Here is a 27,826-nt window from a genome sequence, read left to right as displayed (position 1 = left end):
CAGGGGCCTATCATGGGGAGGGGGATTGCATTGGGAGTTATACCTGATGTAAATGACGAGTTGATGGGTGCAGCACACCAACATGGCACAAGTATACATATGTAACAAACCTGCACGTTATGCACATGTACCCTACAACTTAAAGTATAATAATAATAAATAAATTAAAAAATAAAATAAAATAAAAATACGCTCCCTGAGCATAATGACAGGGAGAGATGGTATGTTGTTCTCTGAGATGGAACCTTCTGGACTTCTCAGGTAAAAGGTAGAGCGAACTTGAATTGTGCAGGATTCTAATCAACCAGAAAACACTTCCTGTAGCACTAAAAAGTTAATCTGACAAGAGACTTTTTAAGAGGGAAATATCTCTGATTATGGTAGAAATGATATAAAGGCAGAGAACAATTACGTCATGAAATAATTTGTCCGATTAATATGGGTGAGTTATCATCTATGTATGTTTGTATAGTTCAGAAAAAACATAATTCATGTTAATTCATTTGGAAAATAGATTTTTATTACTCACAAGATATTTGGTAGCTATTCAAATTCAATTTTTGGTCTTTTTATTTTTTTGAGACAGAGTCGCACTCTGTCGCCCAGGTTGGAGTGCAGTGATGAGATCCACTATACCCAGCTAATTTTTGTATTTTTAATAGAGATGGGGTTTCACTATGTTGGTTAGGCTGGTCTCGAATGTCTGATCTCAAGTGATCCACCCGCCTCAGCCTCCCAAAAGTGCTGGGATTACAGGCATGAGCCACTGACCGCACTGGGCCAATGTTTGGTTTATTAGTGACAACTCCTTCTCCATCTGAGGAGATCTTACATGTTTTCTGTTTTGTAGTTTAATTTTTGTCATCTTGTTTTACAAAATAACGAAGAATTTACTTCTTTCACATATGAGATTGTGGGGGAATTAGCCCTCTGTGCCATATTTTTTAAATTTTCATGTAGGAGAAAAACATTGGGTGTTTGTTTTTTCTTGAGATGGGATCTCACTCTGTCAGCCAGGCTGGAGTGTGGTGGTATGAGCTCAGCTTGCTGCAGCCTTGGCTGTCGGAGCTCAAGTGATTCTCCCACCTTAGCCTCCTTAGTAGCTGGGCTCACAGGTGTGTGCCACCATGCCCAGCTAATTTTTTTTTTTATTATTATTTGTAGAGATGAGGTCTCACTACATTGCCCAGGCTGGTCCTGAATTTCTGGACTCAAGTGATCCTCTTGCCTCTGCCTGCCAAGGTGCTAACATTATAAACATGAACCACCATGCTTGGCCAGCATCGGTATTTTAAAGAATCATTTTAGTTAAAATTTTGTTGTTAATGTAGAAAGGTTAATTTTAGTGTTCCTGATGCAGGAACATAAATAAGATCTTTTTAAAAAGTATTTCAATAGACTATTTTTGAAAACAGTTTTAGGTTTAAAGCAAAATTGACTGGAAGGTACAGGGAGTTTCTGTACATACCTGATCAGCCCTGCCCCACTCCCAACACACATGTACACACAGTCTCCTTTACCATTAATATCCCACACTAGAGCACAGCAGTATATATATTTTACAACCAGTTAACCTACATATAATCAAGTATTGGTTCACTCTTGGTATTGTACATTCTTTGGGTTTTGACAAATGTATAATGACATGTATCTTTTTTTTTTTTTTTTTTTCCCTGAGATGGACTTTCACTTTGTCGCCCAGGCTGTAGTAGAGTGGCGCAATCTCGGCTCACTGCAACCTCCACCTCCCAGGTTCAAGCAGATATACTGCCTCAGCCTCCCAAGTAGCTGGGATTAAGGCCCATACTACCACTCCTGGCTAATTTTTATATTTTTAATAGATATGAGGTTCGTCCTGATAGCCAGGCTCATGTATCCATTTTTATAGTATCATACAGAATAGTTTCATTGCCCTAAAAATTCTCTGTGCCCCATCTATTTATCTCCTGCTCCCCAAATACCCCTGATAACTACTAATGTTTTTATTTTTTGCTAAGTTTTGCCTTTTCCACAATGTCATATAGTTAGAATAATAAAATCTTTTCAGATGGGCTTCTTTCATTTAGTAATACACATCAACGGTTTTTCCATGTCTTTTCATGGTTTGATAGCTCATTTCTTTTTAGTGCTGAATAATATTTCATTGTATAGATGTACTATAATTTATCTGTTTGCCACTTGAAGGGTATCTTGGTTGCTATCACATTTTGGCAATTATGGATAAAGCTACTGTAAACATTTGTGTACAGATTTTTGTGTGGACACAACTTTTCAACTTATCTGGGTAAATGTCAATGAGCGTGATTGCTGTATTGTGTGGTAAAAATATGTTTAGTTTTATATGAAACTAATGAACTCTTTTCCAAAGTGGCTGTCCTGTTTCACATTCTCACCAGCAATGAGTGAGAATTCCTGTTGCTCCACATCCCGGCCAGCATTTGATATTGCCAGTGTTCTGGATTTTGGCCATTTTGATAGTGTGCTGTGGTTTCTCATTGTTTTTTAATTTGCCCTTCTCTTATGACATATGATATGGAGTACATTTTTATGTGTTCACTTGCCGTCTGTATGTTTTCTTTGGTGAGGTGTCTGCTCAGATGTTTTGACAATATTTTAGTCAGGTTTTTAACTTTCTTATTGTTGAATTTTAAGAGTTCTTTGTGTATTTTGGATAATAGTCCTTTATCAGGTACGACTTTTGAATATATTTCTCTCAGTCTGTGGCTTGTTTTCTTATTTTATTGATCTTTTCTTATTTTTTAATATAAATAAGAAAGGTATTTTAATTTTAGAAATTTTAGGTAATATAGATAATTTAGAAGTGAAAATTGATGCCTAAAGTTTTCTCCGTGGTAACTGGTCTGATATTTAGTCTATGACTAATGGAATTTTAGTCATTTTTATATTAACTTTATTGAGCTGTAATTAACTAGTAAAATTACATAGGTTTAAGGTATACAGAGTGATGATTTGATATATGAATACGTTGTGAAATGATTACCACAAATGATATGTTTTGGCTCTGTGTCCCCACCCAAATCTCATGTTGAATTGGAATCCCCACATGTTGGGGGAGGGACCTGGTAGGAGGTGATTGGATCATGGGGACGATTTTCTGCACACTGTTCTTGTAATAGTGAGTGAGTACTCATGAGATCCTATGATTTAAAAGTGGGTGGCACTTCCCCTGTCACTCATTCTCTCTCCTGCTCTGCCATGATAAGATGTGCTTGCTTCTCCTTCACCTTCCACCATGATTGTAAGTGTCCTGAGGTCTCTCGGTCATGCTTCCTGTTAAGCCTGTGGAACTGTGAGTCAATTAAATCTCTTTTCTTCATGAATTACCCAGTCTCAGGTAGTTCTTTATAGCAGTATGAGAATGAACTAATACAACAATCCAATTAATTAACACATCTCTTACCTCACATAATCATTTTTTTTATGTGTGTGGCAAGAACTCTTAAGACCTACTCTCTTAGCAAATTTGAAGTATACCATACAGTATTAACTAGAGTCACCATGCGTACATTAGATCCCAAAACTTATATATCTTATGTATAATTCAATGTTTGTACTCTTTGAGCAACATTACTTCATTCTTCCCTCTCCCCCAGCCATTAGCAGCCACTAATTCTATTTCTATGAGTTTGGCTTTTTAGATTCTATATAGAAGTGAGATCATATAGCATTTGTCTTTCTGTGTCTGGATTATTTTATTTAGCATCATGTCCTCTAGGTCCATCCATGTTGTCACAAATGGCAGGATTTTTTTCTCTTTTATTTTTTGGCTGAATACTATTCCATTGTGTATATAGTCGGCCCTTCATGTCCATGGCTTCTGTATCCATGGATTCAACCAACTGTGGATCGAAAACTTGGAAAAAGAAAAGAGGATTGCATCTGTACTAAACATGTACAGACTTTTTCCCTTGTCATTATTCCCTAAATGATATAGTATAAAAGCAATTTACATAGCATTTATATTGTATTAGGTATTATAAGTAATCTAGAGCTAATTTAAAGGATATGAAAGATGTTCATAGGCTATGTGCCAATACTATGCCATTTTATATTGCATACTTGCACATCCTAGGATTTAGGTACCTATGTGGTGAGGCATGGGGTGGGGGGCAGTGGTGTCCTGGAACCAGCCCCCCTGGATAATGAGGGATGACTGTATGTGACACATTTTATTTATCTCTGCATCCGTTGATGGACACTTAGATTGTTTCCGTATTTTGGCTGCTGTGAGTAATGCTCCAATGAACATGGGGGTACAGATACCTGAGATACTGGTTTCATTCCCTTTGGATATATACCTACAAGTGGGAATCCTGAGTCATGCGTAAGTTCTATTTTTATTTTTATTGAGGAACCTCTATACTGTTTTTAAAAATAGCTGCACCAATTTCCATTCCTATCACCATATAGGGTGTTATGGTGGTTTCAAAAAGGGTAATATTTTCTCTTGTATTATTTTGTAAAGTTATTTTGAATTCTGAACTCTGTATTAATGTGCTACTATTATTGAGGGGACATTTTGTTCATAGGAAGCATCAACACAGACTTATTTGTATTCACAACCTAGCTGTTGTAAGACAGGTCTGACAGTCATGGAGGTTTCATGATGGACACCAAACCAAAACAAACAAAACCTGTCTACAACACAGTTCCTCTACCTAGGAGTTTATTAGTCTGTGGATGTTGATATTCCATATATCAGTTTTCTGGAAACTTGTATACAGCAAAGACATAACAGAATTTTCTAATCAGAATTGTGAATACTATATTGTTGTGTTTTTATTCTTCAAACCGTTCACAGTTATTTAAAAGCTCACTCTCATTATTTTCAGATTTCAGCAAAAGAACTCCTATTTGGTCATTCAGCTTCAGTAACATGTTTGGCAAGAGCAAGGGACTTCTCTAAACAGCCCTACATTGTTAGTGCTGCTGAAAATGGGTAGGTATGGTGTGTAAACTTTGTCCCCTTCTCCATGTCCTTCCCTTTTTAAAAACTACAGTGGAGTACAATTTTAGTGCTGAAGGAAACTTTTGTGATCCACATGTGCCTCTCACATATAGGAACATTTAGATCTTGAAAGTTTGAATAACTTGTGTGATGATCCCAAGGAATGTAATCAGTATTATGAACCCTCACTCAATACTCTTGTTGCTGGATTGGGACCAAGATAAGCATCTCAACATGCGTATCAGAACTTGTAGCACTCTTACTGGGTAAAGGTTAGTGACCAATGCCTAGTTTTGTAGAATCAGCAATGAAAAAGTCTAGGTGTCTGTCTTTTCTCATGTCGTAACACACTTGGAGCTCTTAAGCAAACCCATCCAAGCTTTCATAGATTTACAAAACAATTTAATAGTTACAGTCTTCATGTTGTACCCTTGTCTGATGTTATTATGAAACTAACAGGCCGGGCATGGTGGCTCATGCCTGTAATCCCAGCACTTTTGGAGGCTGAGGCAGGTGGATCACCTGAGGTCAAGAGTTCAAGACCAGCCTGGCCATCATGACGAAACCCTGACTCTATTAAAAATAGAAAAATTGGCCTGGGCATGGTGGTGCATGCCTATAATCCCAGCTACTCGGGAGGCTGAGGAGGGAGAATTACTTGAACCCGGGAGGCAGAGGTTGCAGTAAGCCAAGATGGTGCCCCTGCATTCCAGCCTGGGTGACAGTCTCAAAAAAAAAAAAAAAAAAAAAGAAAAAAAATGATAAATAAATAAAAAAAAATTTAAAATAAAAATAAATAAATAAATAAATAAATCTAACAGAGGAGAGGACTCAATTATCAGTAGAATGGTGGCAGAGAGATGGAAAAGGAACATAGCTAGTGATTTGGGTGCAGTTTCATGGGAGCAAAGCTTGCCCTCATGAAATAGGACTTACCTGTAGGAAAAAGCCCCACTGATGGAAGAATTACTATGAGCTAGGCTCCTGATGAGTTATTTGCCAAAATATACTCAGGAATGTGGTATCAATTCAGTATGCATTTGTTAATAAGGGATTGGGTTGCTAGTTGAAACAAGATAAGCCTCTCTTTGTTTTTAATCCAAAGAGAAATTATACACTTCTGAATTCTGAAAACCAAAAGAATAATGAGGAATCAAGGTCCAGCTTGTATAAACAGAATAGTTTAATATGTTGGCTAGTTGAACAGATATCAAAGAGATACCTATTTTCATAGCTTATAGTAAATCATTAATTGTAATATTTAGAGGGATTGAACTTTGGCTAAGTCTAAAGTGAAATGTCCTAATACATTCCTTTTTTAACCTTTGCCTGTAGCTTTCATTCACCAGGACTGCCACAAAGTCTGCTACACATGCTGAGATATTTATTCCCAATCTAGAGAATTTTGGAGATGGTTAATTTTTTTCTGGGGCTGCATGAAAAATTGAGAAATATGTAGTAGCTAACTGAGAAAAAGATCTGAAAAATTACTGAGTTTCACCATCAGGTATTTGCCCATAGTGATCTAACTCCAAAAGAGAAACTAGGGGTTAATGGATATATTTTTGATGAAAGATGAATTCAGCTGTATGAGCCCTGTAAATATTGTTAAAGAGCCTAGGAGTCTAGTTTCAATCTAACTAGCTGTCCTCCTTCACCAAGTTGATGTGAAGTTTCTAGAACTTTGTTCTTTTGAGGTTTCTAAATCTTATGCTGTGTCTATAAGATACTTTTTAGGCAGTACCTACGTTTCAGCTACTGTGTACTTGGCAAGTCTTAACTTTATTCACTGGAAATTATTACTCCTACTAGGCTTGCCCCATTATTTTCCAAACAACAATGCATTTTTAGATTTGAGAAGTCCCAGATATTGGCTATGGACTTCATTTTTGCCTTCATGGTGACCAGAGGGGACGTAGAGTTGCTTTATGGCTCAGTGTTTAATATTTTTCCCAAATTATTATTTTATTTGTAGGCATACATCCTCAGATTCAGTAATCACAGAAAATTCTAGGATAATGAAAATAAACCATTGGCGATCTGATGTTAAAACAACAGAATGCCAAAGAAAAAGAGAAGATCCTGTAGGTAGACAGTGAGAAAAAGCAGATTATTTACCAAGGAATGTTAATTAAGCAGAGAGCTGACTTCCCAACAGTAATGACAGCAGTGAAATCCCTTCAAAAAGTGGACAGAAAATATCTGTCCGCTTGGAATTGTATATCCAACAAAAACACTTTTGAAAAATTGGGGCAAAATAATAAACCTTCAGACAAACAAAAACTAAAAGTGCTCACTACGCCAACAGAGTCTGGATAAGTATAATAACACATTTCTAAATGATGTTCTTTAGTAAGAAAAACAATGATTTCAGAAGGAAGGTTTGAGATGGAAGAAGGAATATTGAACAAAAACCCGCAAAGTTGTAGAGACTTTTTAAGATATAATGATATTTATATACACCCACTCACACATACGCGATTCCGGTCAACAATAGCATATAATAATATAGTAATAAGATCCCACACATTCTGGTGTTCTAGAGGTGGGTAAAGATGTTGATTAACTTTAGACCTTAAGCTATATTTATATATTTACATTTCAAGTATTGTTTAGTAGCTACAAAAACAATAGACAAAAGAAATAAAAAATAAAAGAAAGTGTATGTAACTTTCAATTTAAAAAAGAAAAAATGTTGTTTAATTCAAAGAAAACAATTTTTTTTTAATGGGACAAATAGCACAAAATAAGCTAGTTGAATAAATCTGACTAAAACAGTCATTCCAATTACGTATTATCATATGTACACAAATCAAAATAAGGTTGGTATAATTGTATTAATATTTTATATATAGAGAGAGTTAATAAAATTTTAAGGCAAAAAGCCTTGGCACCGATAGAAAGGTTTATTACTTACCAATGAAAGTATTAGTCACTAGCAAGAGATGGCCCCAGAGAAGTAGGGCACCAGGACTTGGAGGCTGCTAGGGGAGTGCTTCTCAATCCTGAGCATGCACCAGAATCACCTGCAGAGTTTGTTTAATTACAGATTTCTGGGCACTGCTACCAAAGATATGGATTTAGTAGATCTGGGCTGGGGTCTAGTAACTTGTATTTCCAAAGCATTCCTAGACAATGCTGATACTGCTGGCCCAGAGCCCATATTTGGAGTAGCAAGTACCCACATTTGGGCAGTAAGAGAAAATGTTGGGTCAAGAATTATGGGAAATTTATTAGTAATTATATCATCCATTGAGATAGTGAACCAAAGAGGGAAGATGCTATGCTTCATTTTGAACATGAAAGGGTGTGATCTCCTGAAAGTCATACGGGTGGAGATGTCTAAAAGCTATTTGCATATAGAAGTATAGAGCTTAAGTAAACAGGTCTGGGCTTCCAATAGCATAATAACAGTACCCAAAGCCAGGGGAGTAGGTAACTTACCCAGAAAGAGAGTGAAATGTAAGGATGTAAGAAAGTATAAGACAAATATCTGGGGAAAACCAGCACTTAAGAAACAGACAGAGGACGAAGAGGAGGCTGAGAATGCCAAAGCAAAAAAATGAAAGTATAATAAAAGACAAGGGAAAAGAGTTTGAAAAATGTAATAGACTTCCAATGCAAGATGGCAAAGCAAGCATTCATGTTTATCTCCTGTCCTTCCATACACTTCATTAAAGTTTGAGCAAAACCATAGTGTTACAAGCACACAAATATGAAAAATAAGAATGAGGTCAAGAGAAAATAATGTATTTCCAAAAGATATAAAGTGTGTGGAATAATGGTGACTGATATATTTATCCATGGAATAAATTTTTACTGACGTGCTGAGGAGGGGATGTAAAGTTGAATATGACCAAAAAATGCCCCTTTTCAAGGAATTTGTAGTGAGAATATAACAGTTTTCTAATGTTATATGTTGTAGACACTTTCATCTGTTTTCTTTTCATTGAAATAAGAATTTAAGAATTTTTAAGCTTTTAAAAATTCTTAAGATTTTTACAATTTTTTTAAAATTTAAAAAAATTTTTAAGATTTTAAGAATTCTTAAATTCAATTTTTTTATAATAGAAGGTGATTTTTGCTATGTACAAACTTAGGTGACAGTTTCAGAAAATGAAAAGAATATGCTTTTTAATAGTTCAATTTCATGTCTTAGTTTTACATAAGTAACTTATGTGGTTCCAGGTAAGATGTCAGCATTCCATTTGATACACCACAAATTTACTTTCTTTTATTAAACAAAATTGACAGGCAAAGAGCAAATTTTTTCTTTGTGACGTATTTTCAGATTTAATATAGAAAACAAAATCATAAGCAAATAAATAGGGAAAGCAAAGGGATCCAAGATGGTTTAAATACATTAATATTTTCAAAGGAACTTTTACCAGTATCCAGGTTCCAATCCTGGAAAATGTGAATTAATTGGCCTGATTTGATATCTTGCATGGTCAGCCATCAGTATTTTTGAAAGTTCTCAAATAAGTCTAATGTATAGCTAGAATTTAGAGCTACTGGTTTAGAAATAGGCTAGAAACAAGTCAACTGACCGTGCTTTTCAAAACCACACATGCCAGGATCTCAACACAGAGTCATGGAATTCGAATCTCTGAAGGTAATATTTGGAATAGTATCAGGTGGTTGTTGATGCATAGCTAGAGTCAAAACCCTTGTTAATAAGCTCAAATCCCTTAAAGAGCTAAAATTTTATAATGTTGACTGCTTAAGGTTCAATTATTTTACCTTTGAGATGTATTTCTTGATTTTATAGATGCATTATTAGTTTGTTTACTTTTGAGATATATTATTTCAATATCTACCTTCTTCCCAATCTTATTTTTTAGTACATACACACAGACACACACACACAGATTTTTTTCCTCCTGTTTTATAGAATTATATGTCTTTTCAGGTTACCTCAAATCTTTTTGGAAAGACGTTGGATATAAACAGAGAGAAAATACTATGAATATTTCGTGTATATTTCTGGAATATGATTTCTTAACCTCAGGGCTAATGGCATTTAGGAACAGATAATTCTTTGTCGTGGGGGACTGTTGTATGCATTGTAGGATATTTGGCAGCATCCCTTGCCTCTCCCCACTAGATGCCAGTAGCGTGTTCCTAGTTGTAACAACCAAAAATATCTCAAAATATTACCAAGTGTCCTTGGAATGTAGGCGGAATAGGGGGAAGCAAAATCGCCCCAGTCTAAGAAGCACTAATTTAGAAGATTGAGTTCCTGTGTTTGGTTAGAAAAACAAAAAAACCTGCAAATCACCAAAGGCATACAGTTGTTGACATTATTAGTCTATATATTTTGTTTCTTAATATAATAGCGGTATCTCCTTTAAGGCCTATACAACTTTTGTTTTATAGAACATGGAACATTTTGCTTATGTGTTAAAACTCTCGAGACTGAAGAATATTACCAAACAATTCTGAAACAGTCATTCTGATTTTTGGGAAGTCATATAAACTACCCTATGCTGGGTCTACTTTGTAACCGTATTTTAAAACTGTGTCTTTGTAATATGTAAACCAAGTAAGAGTTTTCAAAATAATAATATTTTTCTAAATATTAGGTGCCAAGGATGATTTCAGGATTTCAAATCAGGAGAAGCCGAGATACACTGTTATCAATGATAGACCAAATGTAACCTCTTGGTGGCACTGTTTGTTTTTACAAAAATGATACATTGGCCTCAGAAGATGCAGCACTTGATGCATTATGATTTTCAGAATATGTAGTTTAAGTTCAGTGAAATAAAGCATTTTCAAGAGGATACAGTTTCCACTGAAAGATTGTTGTACTGTCACTAACAGGCTGTGATAGCTGTATCTCCACAATTTGTTGTAGGCCCGGTTGTCTCTACGGTAAGGTTTGTAGGCTGGCAGCAGGGTGTAATTACCCAAACAAAAAGATACAGATACAGTATGTCATCCCTGCTAATGACCACAACATTGTCTTGCCCAGTAATCTGTAACAAAAAGCCACATAAATGATCAGCCTGCACTTAAGTGCAGCACTAGAGAAAAACTTGGTGGCGCAAAAATTATTCCAGACAATTGAGTGGAAATGACAGAGAATAATACAAAGTTATCTCTGCTAGGGAGATGTGTGTTTGGAATGTCACCAGTGGACAGTGCGTGGAGAAGGCTACACTTCCTTACAGGCACACTGCAATCTGTGTAAGTACGCTCACGTCCTTCAGGGCATTTCTAGATTCTGCAACTTGTTTAGGGCATTTGCAAATACACTTCTAAAGAAACATCTTTGGAGAATGTTCTTTGCTTGAATTTTTATTTTGTCATGAGGGTCAAATATCACCAGTTATCATCTGCTATTTTGGCATTTTGCTTTCCCAAAAGGTATTATTCAAGCAGATTGTTTCCCCTGATTCTTTCATTTTTGTGTCTTTCTAACAGATTTGAAAGACAATTTCCATATATTGCCTTAGTACCACAAAGCATACCCATACTTGTGCATGTGTAAAAATTCAGTTTTAATGATGTGCTGTCTTATAAAGAACAAAGTTTTTTTCTCCCTCGTTTCCAATTTTAACCCTTATGTTTTGGTGGATAGGTTCTTAATTTCTATATATATAATTTTTACAATCACTTCCCAATCTTTAAGGCAAATCTTGGCTTTTAGTAGATGGTTTCCAAGCATATGTAGTGTGGTTGCATGATTCCAATGGTGCTGACCATGTTTTTAAATGTTTTATACTTTTAGTGTTGATGATGTGCATTTCAGCATTCACAAACTCTCCTCTATTTTTTCTGGGAATAAAACCCTGCACAGAGAGAGCTGGTTAAAAGTAGAATGCTTTACTTGATCTTTAATAAAATATTTCCACAACTTATTTGGCATAATAATCCTCAAATGCCCTTCAGACATTTTCTCTTTAACATACAGCATTGTTGCTACGGTAAGGAACTTGGGTTTTGTTGTTGCTATTAATTATTTTTCTTTAAGAGACAGGGTCTCACTGTGTCACCCGGGCTGAAGTGCGGTAGTGCTAATGACAGCCTCAAATTCCTGGCCTCAAGTGATCTTCCCACCATAGCCTCCCAAAGCACTGGGATTATAGGCATGAACCACTGTGCCTGGCCTTGTTGTTGTTTAGTTCCAAGTTGCACTCCAGAAATAATTCAATTATGAGCTTGCCATGATTTAGGATAGAATTACTTCTTCCAAGGGATCTCTCTTTCTCCGGAAAAATCATGAGATGCAAATGAGACTCAAGTGCCCATAGAAGTTTGGAATAACTGAACTAAGAGAAATTTTAGTTGCTGTTCAGTTCAATACCTTAATTGATCATATGCTAAAACTAAGGTCTAGAGAAATATTCAATGTAGCCAAATTATGTTAATTTCTAGTGATAATTAAATGTTTGCTTTGGTTTCCATATGCATAGTATTACCACTGCTCATTCCGGATGACAGGAGAAGGTTGGCTTCTTTGTTGTGGAGAATATCAAGATGTCCTTATAATTGACGCCAAGACTTTGGCTGTTGTTCACAGTTTTAGATCATCTCAGTTTCCCGACTGGATCAACTGCATGTGCATTGTTCACTCCGTGAGAATTCAAGGTAGTAGTTAGATATTATCTGACACTAAAGAGATTGCATATAAAAATATCTACTTTTGAATTATTTGTCGAATTATTGGGCAGGAATTCAGAAAGAATGCTTCTTTATATTTACCTATTAATGAGGATATGTCTGTAATACACCTGATCAAGAAGAACTAAGAACACCCATGCCGGTGGTTCAAAACATTGGAAAGTCAGCAAAAGGTTAAGATGAGGGGGAAAGAGGTGAATCTGTGCTTTTATCACCAAGTTCTGCTTGTTACATTTTAAGAGTGACAAGCAGGTTTTGTTGTGGATTAGCAGGACTCCTGGAATTTTGCCCTGCTGTATCTTCTAGATGTAGTATTGATAATTCAGTTTCTGTAATGAGTGACTGCAAAGGGAAGTGGAAGTCGGCTCCTCACTTACTTCTGAAACAGGAAGGTGCTTGTTACGATGATTTGCCATGTGATTCTGCTTCTAGTGGTGCTCTTCTTATTCCTAGGAATCACTTTGAAATGTTAAAACAGATTTGGAGCACGATGTCAAATGTTTATTTTTTTCTAGTTAAAAAGTGACTCCAAAGCTGAAAATTTTCCATCTACACAGCCCTGCATAATTCTTAAATGACTATGAAATGATTTTTACCTACCCAATTATATCCATGGTAAGCTTATATCTGACTTTTTATTCTTTTCACAGAAGATTCTCTCTTGGTGGTATCAGTAGCTGGTGAGCTCAAAGTATGGGATCTTTCCTCATCTATCAACGGCATTCAGGTTGGCTTGGGAACCCTACTCTTTTTTCCCTACAATTTCAAGCATATTCATTGAAATTTATAAATTATAAGGCTATTACATGCTTATTGTCAAAAGTTCAAATAACATAGAAGTGTATAAATTCTACATCCATTTATTTCCCCCATCCATCTTCCCAAGGGTGAGCATTGGGTACAATTGGCTTGTATCCTTCCAACCTTTTCTCCATGTATATACAGATGTTTTCATTTACACACACACACACACACACACACAGAGAAAGATTACATTTTTAATTTTTTAAAAATAGCAGAACATCTCTCTGTTCCTTACAGCAGAAATCCTCCTTTCTTCTAAGTATGTGTGAACAGTGGCAGGCAAATGACTCTAAAAAATTGAGGGGCATGTCCCTGGGGAGTCCAGTATATTCACCTGTTCCCTGGCATCAGGCTACAAGTTGAGATGATGGACGAAAGAACAGCCATACTATGTGTGCCGATGACAAAATTATTTAGGCTTCCCCAAGGAGCTCTGGGGTCTTTTTAGGAATTTATTGGTTGAGGAAGCCTAGGAATTGTGATGGTATGCTGAGCTCAAGAAATATACATCCAGCATTATCACAAACTTATGGAGAATGTAGTATTTTATGTCCTGTGTGTTGGCAATTCTTTCCTTTTTTATTTTTTATTTATTTATATTTTTTTAGCAATCAAAATACTAGGCCAGGCACAGTGGCTCACACCTGTAATCTCAGCACTTTGGGAAGCCAAGGCAGGCAGATCACCAGAGGTCAGGAGGTCAAGACCAGCCTGTCCAACATGGTGAAACCTCGTATCTACTAAAAGTACAAAAAAAAAAAAAATAGCTGGGAGTGGTGGCGTACCTGTAATCCTAGCTACTCAGGAGGCTGAGGAAGGAGCATTGTTTGAACCCAGGAGGCGGGGATTGCAGGGAGCCGAGATCCTGCCCCTGTGCTCCATCTTTGGTGATAGAGCAAGACTCTGTTTCAAGGAAAAAATATAAAATAAAATAAAATACTGTAGGTTTTTTTAGTCATCATTTTAGATTTTTTTGTTTGACCTTTCTGCCATATCTAACAGTCTCTAGCTTATTCTTATCTTGACATTCTTAGCATCCAGCTGTAGTTCCTCACAGAATGTTTGTTGAATGGTTGCATGTAATGAGCCCTTGAATCTAAGTGGATTTCCTGATCACAACTTTTTTTTTTCAAGAAATACATCCTATATTTCTTTAATTTTTTAAAAGACTTTCAGAGGTACATACGTAGGTTTGTTATACAGGTAAATTAAGTGTTGTGGGGGTTGGGTGTATGGATTATTTCATCACCCAGGTACACAGCTTCTATTGCAAAGTAACTTCTTAGTTCAAAACACTCAAAAGGAAACTCAAATACTTTTCATTTTATAATGTTGTGATCTACTTGAGATGCACAGGAAGTGGGTCCTCTTATGGCTGTATGTGAATTACCTGGAACTAGTACTAAAAGATTTTCTTTCCTTTTGAAGGAAAAGCGAGATGTCTATGAAAAAGAATCAAAGTTTCTTGGGTCCTTGAACTGCCAGACAATACGATTTTGCACATATACTGAGAGACTTCTGTTGGTGGTGTTTTCTAAATGTTGGAAGGTATTATAAAATAACATAATAAATACCAGTGATGTACAAGTGTAATTTGTTTTTTTTTTTTGATTTGTACAAAAATTAGAATATGATTTAAATATGATACAAATTCTCTGTAACAGTATTACCAGAACATGGAATGATGTGTCTTTTATGACTGACATAACAGTTTTTTTTGTTGTTTTTTTTTGTTTTTTTTTGGATACAGAGTGTCACTCTGTTGCCCAGGCTGGAGGAGTGCAGTGGCACGATCTCAGCTCACTGCAACCTCTGCCTCCTGGGTTCAAGCAATTCTCCTGCCTCAGCCTCCTGAGTAGCTGGAATTGCAAGTGCACGCCACCATACCCGGCTAATTTTTGTATTTTTAGGAGAGACTGGGTTTCACCATGTTGGTCAGGCTGGTCTCGAACTCCTGACCTCATGATCTGCCCGCCTCGGCCTCCCAAAGTGCTGGGATTACAAGCATGAGCCACCGTGCCCAGCCTGACATATAAGTTTTTAACTCTTTAATAAAATTAGGATATACTACTACATATTTAATATCATGCTATATGCAACAGTTTTGTATCCCAAAATATTATATATGTAGTAGTATATCCTAATTTTATTAACAACAGACCATAATAACAATAAATATTTAGCTCTAAATTGTTTTCAAAATTTGGTGTCTATACTTTAGAACTCAAATATACTTCTCACTTATATAGTTTGATTATATTTTTAGATGTTTTACTTTTTCTACTTTGTCACTGCATTTGTTTTAAGAGGGACAAGTTCTGGTGAATATGTTCACTGACATTTCCAAGAAGAAAGAAAAGCTAAGTTGCCATCATTTCATAACATTTATTTTTCTTTAAAGTTTTGTATAACTGGCTCAGTTAACAAAACTGTACAGTCTTACTTGTATGGTGATAATGTATTTTTGAACAAAGATTTAGAAGTATATGGTCTAACAAAAGATTTATGTGATATACATTTTTTATGTGCATAATAAATTTTCAAATGTAAAACTTGGAGTACTCATTATGGAAAGAATAAAATTACTTAGAAATTTGGGGATTTGGGGTTTCTATGTTTAGTGTACACACTCTGGAATGATATAACCAGATGAACTTTATCTACTGAAACCTACCCTAAGATAAATATAAGTCAATAAGTGATGGTAAAAATTATCTTAATATATGAGTACAGTATGGTCTGTTATCAATGCTTACTATGTTGTTATATTATTACTATCATAATTCATATTCATCTTATTGGCAGACTGGATTTAAACCTTTGATAATGCGCATCAATTTCATATTTTAGGTTTATGATTATTGTGATTTTTCCCTTCTGCTGACTGAAGTTAGCAGAAACGGGCAGTTCTTTGCTGGTGGAGAAATGATTGCTGCCCACAGAATCCTCATCTGGACAGAAGATGGTCACAGTTACATCTATCAGCTGCTGAACAGGTGGGCTCAGATGGGAGCGGTATACAAAACATTCAGGTAGAAAATGAACTTTGGGAGGTTTATTATGGAAAAATCCCTGCATGCTGCCCATGATCAAAAACCAGAACAAAACAACTTTGGCACTAGAAGATTTACTCTGGGCTTGGTAGGCTTCAGCCTTTGTACAAAACAGCAGGGGATGGAGGAATGAGATTAACCATGTATAACTTGTACAGCTGGTGCTGGGTTTTCAAAAAGTCACTTGTAATTATTAACCCAACAATTTCTAAGTAGAGTTTAGAAACTCGAACGGTACCATCCGGCTTTTGAAAGTGGGAGGGGGAAAAGAACGAATAAAGAACCTCAGAGTTCTAAACTTTGCTTTTTATTTTTGCCATGCAGTGGGCTTTCAAAAAGCTTATACCCTGCTGATGGAAGAGTGCTTAAAGAGTCCATTTATCCTCATTTACTGTGTTCTACTTCTGTGCAGGAAAATAAGGTAATGCAAGAAAAGAGTGACTACCTCAAAGCTGTTTCACTCAGTTTCTTGGATAAGTGTTGCTTTGTCTGTCAGAGTCAGGCTTGAAAAAATTGAATTGAAGCATCCCATCAAGTTGTTAATGAGAAAATCAAGTTTAATTGTCAATGGCTACCAAAGAGAAAACTTTGTCTCTAAAAATCTACTATGTTTAAGTCTGTGTTTTAAGTTTATAATGAAACAATACATATTTACTATAGGAAAATTACAAATGTTGAAAAGAAAGGAGACATTAAAATTCATAATTTCACCACCGTAAATATTCACTGAGTTTTTTTTTTTTTTTTTTTTACTTTGTTGTATTTATTTACTTATTTTGATTGGAAAATTTTCAAATATTTGGAAAAGTTGCAAGAGTATTGCAGTGATTATTCATATACGCTTTACCTAGATTCACCAATTGATAACATTTTGCTATATTTACTTTCTTTCTCATTCTCTCTCTGTCTCTCTGCATTTGTGTGTCTGTGTGTATATGTACAAGCACATACACACACACCACACATTTTTTTCACTGACCCTTGTGATAAATGGTGTGACAAAACATTGTTAAACATTTTTATGTATCTACTCCAATTTTTAAACTTTATGGAATGTTTTATATTCTGTTTCTTTACTTAATCATATATTGATATCATTTTCAGATGTATTTAGCTATTGTTACGTATAAATTTTCTTGGTAAAACAAATATAATTACGCTTTTGGCAGAGAGTTGAGAATATAATTGTGAGCTTATTACTTGACTGAATCATACCTTTGACACTCTAGGAAGCCTGAAAATTTAAGCAGTTATTTTATTTCAGTAGTGTTATCCAAAGTGTTTTTTTTTTTTTTTTCCTAAGCCTTTGGACTTTGTCATCAGTTAATTATCCAAAAACGTATTTCATGGCGAGTGGAAGAGTTTTGAATTATTGATGTGTCAACCAGGGAAGAATGCTACTTTTAACAGAATGATGGTTTGCTTAATTAGGCAGCATAGCTGTTGGAAATCCTACAGCTCAGTGATTGTCGCTTTAACATATCTGTGAGGTTTTGTTGTGAAAACTTGATTAAGAAACTGTCAGCCAAAAATTAGAACCCCAAGTGCCACTGGGATGCAAGCAAACTTTATAATTATGGCATGCATCAAAGGACTATTTCTAAAATTACCTGTGGCAGCAATAGGTTTTGCTGTTGATCACAAAACCAATACTGGGGCTTCCTTAGAAAGGCATATTTAGTTATTTTTTTAAAGGATCTGCTCTTTTCCTCCTTAGCTTTGAATGCGTTTTTACAAAGCACAGTTTGCCCTGAAAGCCAATGATCAGTTGTGCCTTTTAGGGGCTTCTTGTTCCTGAAAATTTCAATGTTATATATAACCATGAGGAAAGAGTACAACAATTAAAAAATAACTAATCTCATGGGAAGTTACCTTGCTTTGTTTCTCAAAATGCGAAGACATAAACTTACAGGTCTTTTACCAATAATTCTTGTTTAAACAACCATAGATGTTTCTGTATCTTAAAAGTGAGAAATGCCTAGAAGCCAGTGAAATGTGAATAGAATAATTGGAAACCGGAAAAAGTTGATCTGCCTGTCCTTACTTGCCTTTTATCCAGGGCATAAAGTCAGACTTTCTTCCCCTTATTCAAACATCACCAGTGTTCACTAAATATAAGAGTCCTTAGTCTCTCTTGCAGTTACCAAGTAATGAAGGCATTGTGGTAGAATGTAGAGATGAATTTGATACATTCAGTGAGCTTAGAAAGGACTGCTCTGTAAGCAGGTAGTATTGTCCAGACTCATTTTTTGGAGTGATACCATAGAATTAAATCTCCAGGTTTGACAGTAACAGGTTCTCAGAATTACTGTTTGTAATGCCCATGTACATATCTGCTGATGGAGTTGCAGTGGTAAGAATGAGGATTCGTCTTTCCTTCCAATAGCTGCATGAGGATCTCCCTAGCTTCAAATCACAGCTGGTAATTGCTGAGGCCTGTGGTGCAGGGATTCTGGCTGTTGAGATAAGGAACTGGGTTTCCCAGGGTCTCAGCCACAGAGTAAGGCTGCTGTACTGAGATGGGAATAGCTGGGACAGAAACAGCCTAAGGACTGCAAACAAAAACTGTGTGTGAAAGAACTAAGAGTAGTGGTGATGATGATGATGATGATGGTGATGACGATAAAAACTTCATTTGAGTCCTTATTATTGTCAAACATACAAACGACCTCATTTACTTTAGTTGCCACCAGGATCCCATGTTGAAACTGATGTTCAGAGAGGTGAATTCCCAGGATTTAAACTCAAGTAGTTTAACCCAAATCCAGTAATGGGTTTTGGAGTGAGTTTCTCAATTGTTCTGAGAAAAGAATAACCAGAATTGTTAAAATTAATTAAATAGGGACTAAATGTCAGGGACCATTCTGTGTACCTTATGTTTATCTACTCATTAATCCTTACACCAATCCCATATAGCAGGTGCTTTTATTAGTCTTATTTCACAGTTAGGGAAAATGAGACAGTGAGGTGTACTAAATTGCCTACAGTAACCAACTTGCTCTTTCAATAGAGCTAGGATGTGGTAAAGTCAGGATTTAAATCCAGGCAGTTAGCCCCAGGGATTTCAGTGCTAGTGGCTATGTTTTATTACCTCCTGGATGATGGAAACTCTCATGATGAACACTGTGATGGAAAATTGGAATTCACATGGTAAGGGACTATGAAGAGGTTTTCAGGTGAATAGCAGAACTACAGGGAACTGTTTGGGAGGAGGAGGAGCGAGGGACCAAGGGGTGAGTGTGAGCAATTGAGAACCGGCAATGTGGAAGGTGAAGGCAGAGGGCATGAGAGCAACAGCGAACTTCAACTGCAGGGACAAAGCGCCAGCTGGGAGGAGTTATGCTGCCACCAACTTGAGTAACCCACCAGCCTCTTGGAGCTTCCTTTTCAAATCAGAATAAGCAGGGAGTTGGAACAATCAGTTCTAAGTGCCTACAAGGGTGGGAGAGTTTGAATAGCCAATTTAACCAAATTTTATCAACCCATTTCAAATAGCTATAAAAATCATGGCTGTAAGACACCAAAGTGCCCTCTGAGTCTTAAAAAAAATTATTTAGAAACTGACTTTATTGGAACCATTTTCTATGATGCTCTTATTTCTTGGGACTATAGGGAATTAATTACACATCTTGGTTGGATAACCTTGGATTGGTTTCTTATTTTCTGTCATAGTTTCCCTATTTTCATATCAGGATAATAGCAATGTTTACTTAACTACATAGCTTTGTTGTGAAGATTAAATGTAGCAATATCTTGGCCCTTAATAATCACTAATGAATAGAATTTTTCACTAATGTGTCTAAATCCACACCTTAAAGCATGTATTTTCTGACTAGGAAGCATCACTTTCCTGGACTTCTTTAATTCTAGCAAGCAATTAGCTTTCTTAGGATGACTTTTACTTCTGCACCAAAGAGAGTTCAGGTTTTGTTTTTGTAATTGCTTGAATGATTTTGATCCCTTAATATCTATGTACCAACCTACCCGAAGAACAGCTATACTGCCCTGAGAAGGATCAGGGATGCTCAAGATGCATTCACTAGTGAAGGCATAGCTTTAAGAGCACTGGTGCCCAATATTCATATTCTCCTTCAGCAAGATCATAGATTATGTATAATATGTATAATATTATACATAATTTATATAATGTATAACAGTATATATGTATATACACACACATTATAAATTATGGAATCATTTTCCTTTGTGGCTGCTTGAGAAATTGGAAATCAAGTATGTTAAATCTGAAAAACAGTCAACAAAAAGTGGAAAACATGGTAACAACACAAAATTACTATACAAATATGAGTTGTTGCTGTTTTAAGTGACAATTAGAACTATAAAGGAACTATAAAGAAATTAAGCCTTCTTAGTGAACATCTTTAGCATCAAGACATGGGTTGCTGAATCAGAATGACTGGACTCAAAGCCCGTTGCTTCCTCTAATCGCCTTAGACAAATCAATCTCTTCACTTCACAGGAAAACACAAATTTTCTTGTTTGTAAAATGAAAACAATGATAGTATCAATTTTATAGGGTTATTGTGAGGATTATTTAACTGAATATGTAGAAAACCCCTTGCAGTAATGTGTACACATAGCTATACACACACACACACACACACACACACACACACACGCACACACGGTCAGTAAATGTTAGATACTTTTATTGACTTTCTGAAGTCTATGACTTTGCTTCTTGTTGTTTAAAGCCTCTTTAGTCCTAGATCACAGATTATTTCATTTAATTTACTTGGAAATTTTGAAACAGTGGGAAATAAATTGAAAATATTTACTTCAGTTATTAAGTCTTGTTTCTCCATTTAAAAACAGTGGCCATCTCTCTATAGTTAGAATATTTCCTACATAAAAGCCCACTTTTTGTTTCGTAACAGAGCCGTCCCTTTGTTATGGGCTACATGAATGAGAGGAAAGAGCCTTTTTACAAGGTGCTTTTCTCTGGAGAAGTCTCAGGAAGAATTACTTTGTGGCACATCCCTGATGTTCCTGTATCCAAGTTTGATGGTTCTCCTAGAGGTAAGTCAGTTTCCATTTCTAGTCACATGTCTTCTGAGAACAAATTTCTAATTAACTCATTGTTCTTCTAAGTTGAGCAACAAGAAAAATTTATTGTGTACTATTATGTATTAAATGACAACATAAAAGCAGGTATAAACACAAAGCTTAGGCCGGGTAAGGTGGCTCATGCCTGTAATCCTAGCACTTTGGGAAGCTGAGGCGGATGAATTGCCTGAGCGAAGGAGTTCGAGACCAGCCTGGGCAACATGGTGAAAACCATCTCTACTAAAATACAAAAAATTAGTGGGGCGTGGCGGCGTGCACTTGTAATCTGAGCTACTCGGGAGGTTGAGGCAGGTGAATTGCTTTAACCCAGGAGGCGGAGGTTGTAGTGAGCCGAGATCATGCCACTGCACTCCAGCCTGGGTGACACAGTGAGACTCGGTCTCAAAAAAAAAAAAAATTAAAAATTAAGCACACACACACACATGAACCTTATGGATCTTATATATTAATATAACCAATATAATTCATGTTAACATCAATTGAACTTAACAAGAGATGAATGCTGGCAATATGAATCTGGGATAGGCTGTAACACTGTATTCATATTTTTGAAGGGAGGGTGCCTTGATATTTTCCATGTCTATGATGCATTGATAAACCAAATTTTCCTTTTATCTCTGTTTTCTTTTTAGAGATACCAGTAACTACCACCTGGACTCTTCAAGATAATTTTGATAAGCATGATGCTGTGTCACAAAGTATTATTGACTATTTCTCTGGGCTTAAAGATGGGGCAGGAACTGCTGTAGTCACTTCATCAGAGTATATTCCAAGTCTTGATAAACTAATATGTGGCTGTGAAGATGGGACAATTATCATTACCCAGGCTTTGAATGCTGCCAAAGCAAGACTTCTAGAAGGTGGTTCTTTAGTAAAAGGTCATTGAATTTTATTTGACCCTACTTATTTGATTTATCTAAAACTGCAATTTCAATGAACTGCACTAAAGAAGATTTAGGGGCCTAAAGAATTAGCTGGCATTTGGTGCTAAATATGTACATATTTTAATGTTGAAGTAAAACATACATATAGGTTTTTGTTTTTTGTTTTTTGTTTTTTTTTAAATTCCCTGTAATCCTAGCACTTTGGGGGGCTGAGGTGGGTGGATCACGAGGTCAGGAGATTGAGACCATCCTGGCTAACACGGTGAAACCCTGTCTCTACTAAAAATACAAAAAAAAAAAAAAAAATAGCTGGGCGTGGTGGCGGAGCTGAACCTGGGAGGCGGAGCTTGCAGTGAGCCGAGATCGCGCCACTGCACTCCAGCCTGGGCAACAGGGCAAGACTCCACTCCATCTCAAAAAAAAAAAAAAAAAACTCAGGCAGAAGGTTGTATAATAAGAAATGAGTTTTTCTCCTTACTTGATCTTCCAGTTCCTTTCTCCAAAGGCAACTGCTGATAACGGTTGATACTCTTCTTGAAATTTTCTACATGTATACAAGCACATATCAGCATAACAATATACAGTCTTTTAATTATATTGCACAAATAAAAGTGTATTCTACACGCTTTACTAGAATGTCCTTAAACAAATCTAAATAAAATATTTTGGAGTTCATTCTTTACGAGTTGACTTTAAATAATTAGTAATAATCAAACTTTAATTGCCTATTGGTGTGTAAGTTTTCTAGTTTTTAGCTGCTATGGACAATGCAGAATTGATTATCATTATACATACATATGAGTATATCTGTATATTAATTCCTAAGAGTAAAATTACCAGATCAACATTTGCTTGCATTTTTAATTTTGAAAATATATGTAAAATATTCTGTAAAGAACTTTCATCAATATGCATGCATTTTCACTAATAGCCTATAAAATGCCTTTTTGCCCCAAACTTTATCTACCAACTTTGTGTGCTATTAAACTTTTTAATCTTTGCTAATCAGGAGAAAAATAGTATCTTCCTGTTTTAATCTGTATTTCTTTGTGAATGAAATATACATGTGTTCTTATACATCTTTCTGCATTTATGCATTACAACAACAAATGCCTATTAAAGTAAATTGTCTTATGTAAGGGAAGGAAATATAGGAGGTGATTGAGATTTAGGATGTGTATAAAAAAACTGTATACTATTTTATTATTATTATATGAATCGTATTAGAGCATAAGGTCCTTAAGGGTAAGGACTAAATCTCAATTAAAAAAAAAAAACTTCTTATATTGCCTACTATTGTTCTCAGCTTACTTTGGCCACTTACTAAATGTTACTGACTTGTGCTTCAGTGATTGACTGAAGTGGAGGAGTAAATGGCAATGAACCAAACAGAGGTAATGTACTGGTATACAGCTAAATGGCTGCTGTTAAAAGTTAGTGAAAAAGCGAAGACCTAGAGTTTTTATCCAGGCTGATTTATCCTAATATCCAGAAAGCAAGGAAAAGTCACATTTAACTTGTAGCAGCTCAATGAACATTCATCCTGGTTTTTTAGGAGATACAAAGTGAGGATATGCCTGATGGAATAGAAGTTTCTGAAGTATAAGAATAATTCTTTGAGGTTTATTTTCAGTGTGAATAAAGAGAGTTTGTGGTTTATGGTTCTTTCCAATTTGGGGGAGTTTAGCTAGTGATGAAGGAAGAAGCAGTGTGGCTGGTGGGAAGAGTAACCCCCTAGCACAGTAGTGTGTCAGTAGTCCTGTACTCTCATACAGCTGTGATTTGAAATGCCCATATGCCTACCGAGTGCCAAGCAGAGTGCTACAAAATTATAGACATTCTCTTATTTATTCCACACAACAGTCTCGTCTGAAGTAAGAACTATTATTATCCTAAATTTTCAGATGTAACATCTGTGGTTAAGAGGGAAAAGGCAACTAGCTAGGGTGACATATCTAGTAAGTGATAGACCCAGGGAAAAAAAGACAGATTCATTTAACAGCAATGCCGTACTCTTAAACATTTTACTTTGCTTTTTCACACTTGGATGCAAGTCACTTAACCTCTCTGAGCCTCAGATGCATTATCTGTAAAGCCAAGAGGTAGAATTAGGTAATCTCTAACATCTTTCAAAGCAAAAATATTTCCTGAAACTTTTCTTTTCTTGTATACTAGACTTAGTCATTCTAATTTAAAGAATGACGGGCTGGGCACGGTGGCTACCGCCTGTAATCCCAGCACTTTGGAAGGCTGAGGCGAGTGGATCCCTTGAGCCCAGGAGTTTGAGATCAGTGTGAGCATCATGGTGACACCCTGTCCCTGCAAAAAGTACAAAAATTACCTGGGCATGGTGGTGCTCACCTGTGGTCCCAGCTATAGGGGGGCTGAGATGGAAGGATCACCCGAGCCCAGGGAGTTTGAGGAATAGAAGTTTTGTCTTATGGTGCCATGATTGCACCACTGCACTCCAGCCTGGTCAACAGCGAGACCCTGTCTCTAAAAAAGAAGAAAAAAGAAAAAAGAATGAAAATAACTAATATTCACAACTTATTTTTGTGGAGCCAAATGTATGAAGTGTTCACTCTTTTAGAACAGTGTTTACTATTCCATGACACTGGAATTGGTAATTTACTAATGTCCTTAAGAATTAATAGACTTCTTTTTCTTTCTTTCTTTTTTTTTTTTTTTTTTTGACAGTCTTGCTCTGTTGCCCAGGCTGGAGTACAGTGGCATGATCTCAGCTCACTGCAACCTCCACCATCCAGGTTCAAGCAATTCTCCTGCTTCAGACTCATGAGTAGCTGGGTCTGTAGGTGCGAGCCACTACATCCAGCTAATTTTTGAATTTTTAGTAGAGATGGGGTTTCACAATGTTGGCCAGGCTGGTCTTGAACCCCAGACCTCAAGCGATCTGCCCATCTCAGCCTCCCAAAGTGCTGATATTATGGGCATGAGCCACCATGCCTGGCCTAGAATTAATAGATTTTGAACAACTAACTGTAGTGCTTCATCAAAAGCATACTCTGGCTTCTGGTGAGGCACTTGCTTTTCAAGATGATCTAAGGGTGTTCACTGGTTTTCTTAGCCAAGTGCATGCTTTAATTATATGTAATTTCCTTATGTTAAAATTTTATAAAAGAGAATCTTGGGATGATTTTCTGAACAAAAATAACATCTGTATTATTTGGTGTTTCATTGTTTTTCAGATTCTCCACCTCATAAAGTTCTTAAAGGCCACCACCAAAGTGTCACTTCATTACTTTACCCACATGGTCTCTCTTCGAAATTAGACCAAAGTTGGATGTTGTCTGGGGACCTAGACTCATGCGTCATCTTGTGGGATATCGTTACTGAAGAAATTTTGCATAAATTCTTTTTGGAAGCTGGTGCAGTAACAAGTCTTTTGATGTCACCAGAGAAGTTTAAAGTAAGACAGAGTAAAATATAACACCTAAATTTGAAAATAGAATACTTAATAAGACAAGTAAAAATGACCCATATTTCCAAAGAAAAGAAAAATATGAGTTCTGTGTACTTATAATACAACTGGATGATTCATATATATTTCTAATCTTTCTATATGAATTGTAGTATTATTATAACTTACATTATACAGATAATTTTGCTGTAAAGCAAAGATTTAGTCAATGCTTAGCTTTACAACAGCCACTTAATTCTTTCTCTTCAAGTACTTACATCTGTTTTTTTTCCTCTAGTTCTATATCTTCGTTTTCAATGAAATTATCTTTTAAAAATAAAAGTAGATACTCAAGGCAAAAACAAGCCGAACAATATAGGAATCTATAAATTAGAAATTAACTTTTGCCTTCAATAACTTCCATTTTGTGGTGAGCCGAGATCATGCCAGTGCATTCCAGCCTGGGCAACAAAGCAAGACCTAGTCAAGAATTTCTTTTTATAACAATATTGATAAATAGTTGCATTTGTTGTGTGTGTCTGTGACAGCATCTCACTTTGTCACCCAAGCTGGAGTACAGTGGCTTGATCATGGCTCACTGCAGCCTCAACCTCCTGGGCTCCAGGGATCCTCCTGCCTCAGCCTCCCAAGTAGGTGAGACTACAGGCATGAAGTCCAGCTACTGTTTTTTATTTTTGTTTTTGTAGAGACAGGATCTTGCTTTGTTGCTCAGGCTGGTCTCCAACTCCTGGATGCAAGGAATCTTCCCACCTCTGCCTCCCAAAGTGCTGGCATTACAGGTGTCAGCTATTGCGTCCAGCACATTTTCTTCTTAAATGGGTTTTTATTTGCTTATTCATTTATTTAACAGAGAATGAGCTTTAATAAGTTTGTGAGCATCTACCTTGTCAGGGGCAAAATGAAATCGCTTTAGGTAGAATTTTCTTATGAAATGTCAACTTAAATTCAGCTTTTATAAAGTTGACTTAAAAAAAAAAAATGAACAAACAACTTTTGCGTTTCCTCTGTCGTAAAAGGACATAGTAACACAGGTAAAATGATTTTTTAAGTCAGTTAATTGGCTTATAAATATTGTTTCTTGATAGTCTATTCCTAACCATAAGATTTGTGTTCACATGGTCTGTGTGTGTATGTATGTAAGTTTCCTGGAGCACGTTGGACTGCCTGCTCTAGAAGCTGTGGGATGGGCAGGTTCTCCAGGAGATAGAATGGTTAGGGAAAAATGACATCTGATTCATTCGGCAAGTCTAGGCTCCAGATCTATCACACCTGCCATTTTGTGATTTTTTTTTTCCTTACAATTTCTGGAGTCCACTTAATAAAGAGTTAGGAAAGAAAACATGTACCCTAGTACTCCTCGCATACCCGCCTCCAGAGAGGTTAATGATGAGTAATGGGTGTCTCAAGGTCTCCAAACTGATGCTTTCAACAAAACAGCCAAAATTCTGGCTAGATCGTGAGAATCCACCTTGGATAGTAATTGTCCTAACCTGTTCAAGGTAACCACATGCTGACTTTTTAAAAAGTATCTTAAGGATTATTGTCCTGGGAGCCTATTTTTGGTCCTTATGTCTTTGAGGCTGTACATTCAGTTGGAGCTATCTAATGCTTACCTCTTTTAGATTGTGTCTACACTGAGTTTCCTGTTTGGATTAGAATCTGTATAGTTCTGGGAACAGCACCAAATCACATTTTGAGGCTTTAAGTGGAAAATATCAGCTCATGATACCCTTGGGCCTAAGCTTGTGTCTACAAATAGCTTCTTTTTGTGGCAACAAATTAGTTCTGGGGTTTATTTTATTCTGCATTATTTCCGATGTCTGCCTCCCTGCCTGAATTTGCTGAGTGATGGTCAAGTCCTTCATTTATCTCATAAGTAGATCTGTCCTGGATTCATCTTGTGACCTTCCTGAGAAGCTGTTGAGCTTAGACTCGACTCAGTGTTTAAAGCTCCCCTGTA

At 36.3% G+C, this 27,826-nt stretch overlaps 1 protein-coding gene across 2 annotated transcripts in view; it reads left to right on the top strand.

The window, feature by feature from the left end:
- The window catches only part of WDR72 (WD repeat domain 72), a 236,314-nt gene that overhangs the window by 36,227 nt on the left and 172,261 nt on the right, over positions 1 to 27,826 (top strand). The window contains exons 3-12 of one of the 2 annotated variants that reach the window (XM_015142281.3): positions 4,854 to 4,960; positions 11,083 to 11,161; positions 12,391 to 12,565; positions 13,249 to 13,325; positions 14,831 to 14,950; positions 16,253 to 16,398; positions 16,780 to 16,876; positions 21,354 to 21,495; positions 22,176 to 22,421; positions 25,634 to 25,854. In XM_015142281.3, the coding sequence (XP_014997767.3) occupies positions 4,854 to 4,960; positions 11,083 to 11,161; positions 12,391 to 12,565; positions 13,249 to 13,325; positions 14,831 to 14,950; positions 16,253 to 16,398; positions 16,780 to 16,876; positions 21,354 to 21,495; positions 22,176 to 22,421; positions 25,634 to 25,854 (1,410 nt within the window). The remainder of the gene's footprint in view (positions 1 to 4,853; positions 4,961 to 11,082; positions 11,162 to 12,390; positions 12,566 to 13,248; positions 13,326 to 14,830; positions 14,951 to 16,252; positions 16,399 to 16,779; positions 16,877 to 21,353; positions 21,496 to 22,175; positions 22,422 to 25,633; positions 25,855 to 27,826) is intronic. The other variant, XM_077938706.1, reaches the window with a different exon arrangement.

The sequence above is a fragment of the Macaca mulatta genome, chromosome 7 (assembly GCF_049350105.2).
Source record: "Macaca mulatta isolate MMU2019108-1 chromosome 7, T2T-MMU8v2.0, whole genome shotgun sequence".
Classification (NCBI taxonomy): domain Eukaryota; kingdom Metazoa; phylum Chordata; class Mammalia; order Primates; family Cercopithecidae; genus Macaca; species Macaca mulatta.
The sequence above is the reverse complement of the archived record's forward strand: the minus strand, read 5'-3'. Positions and strand labels throughout refer to the sequence as shown.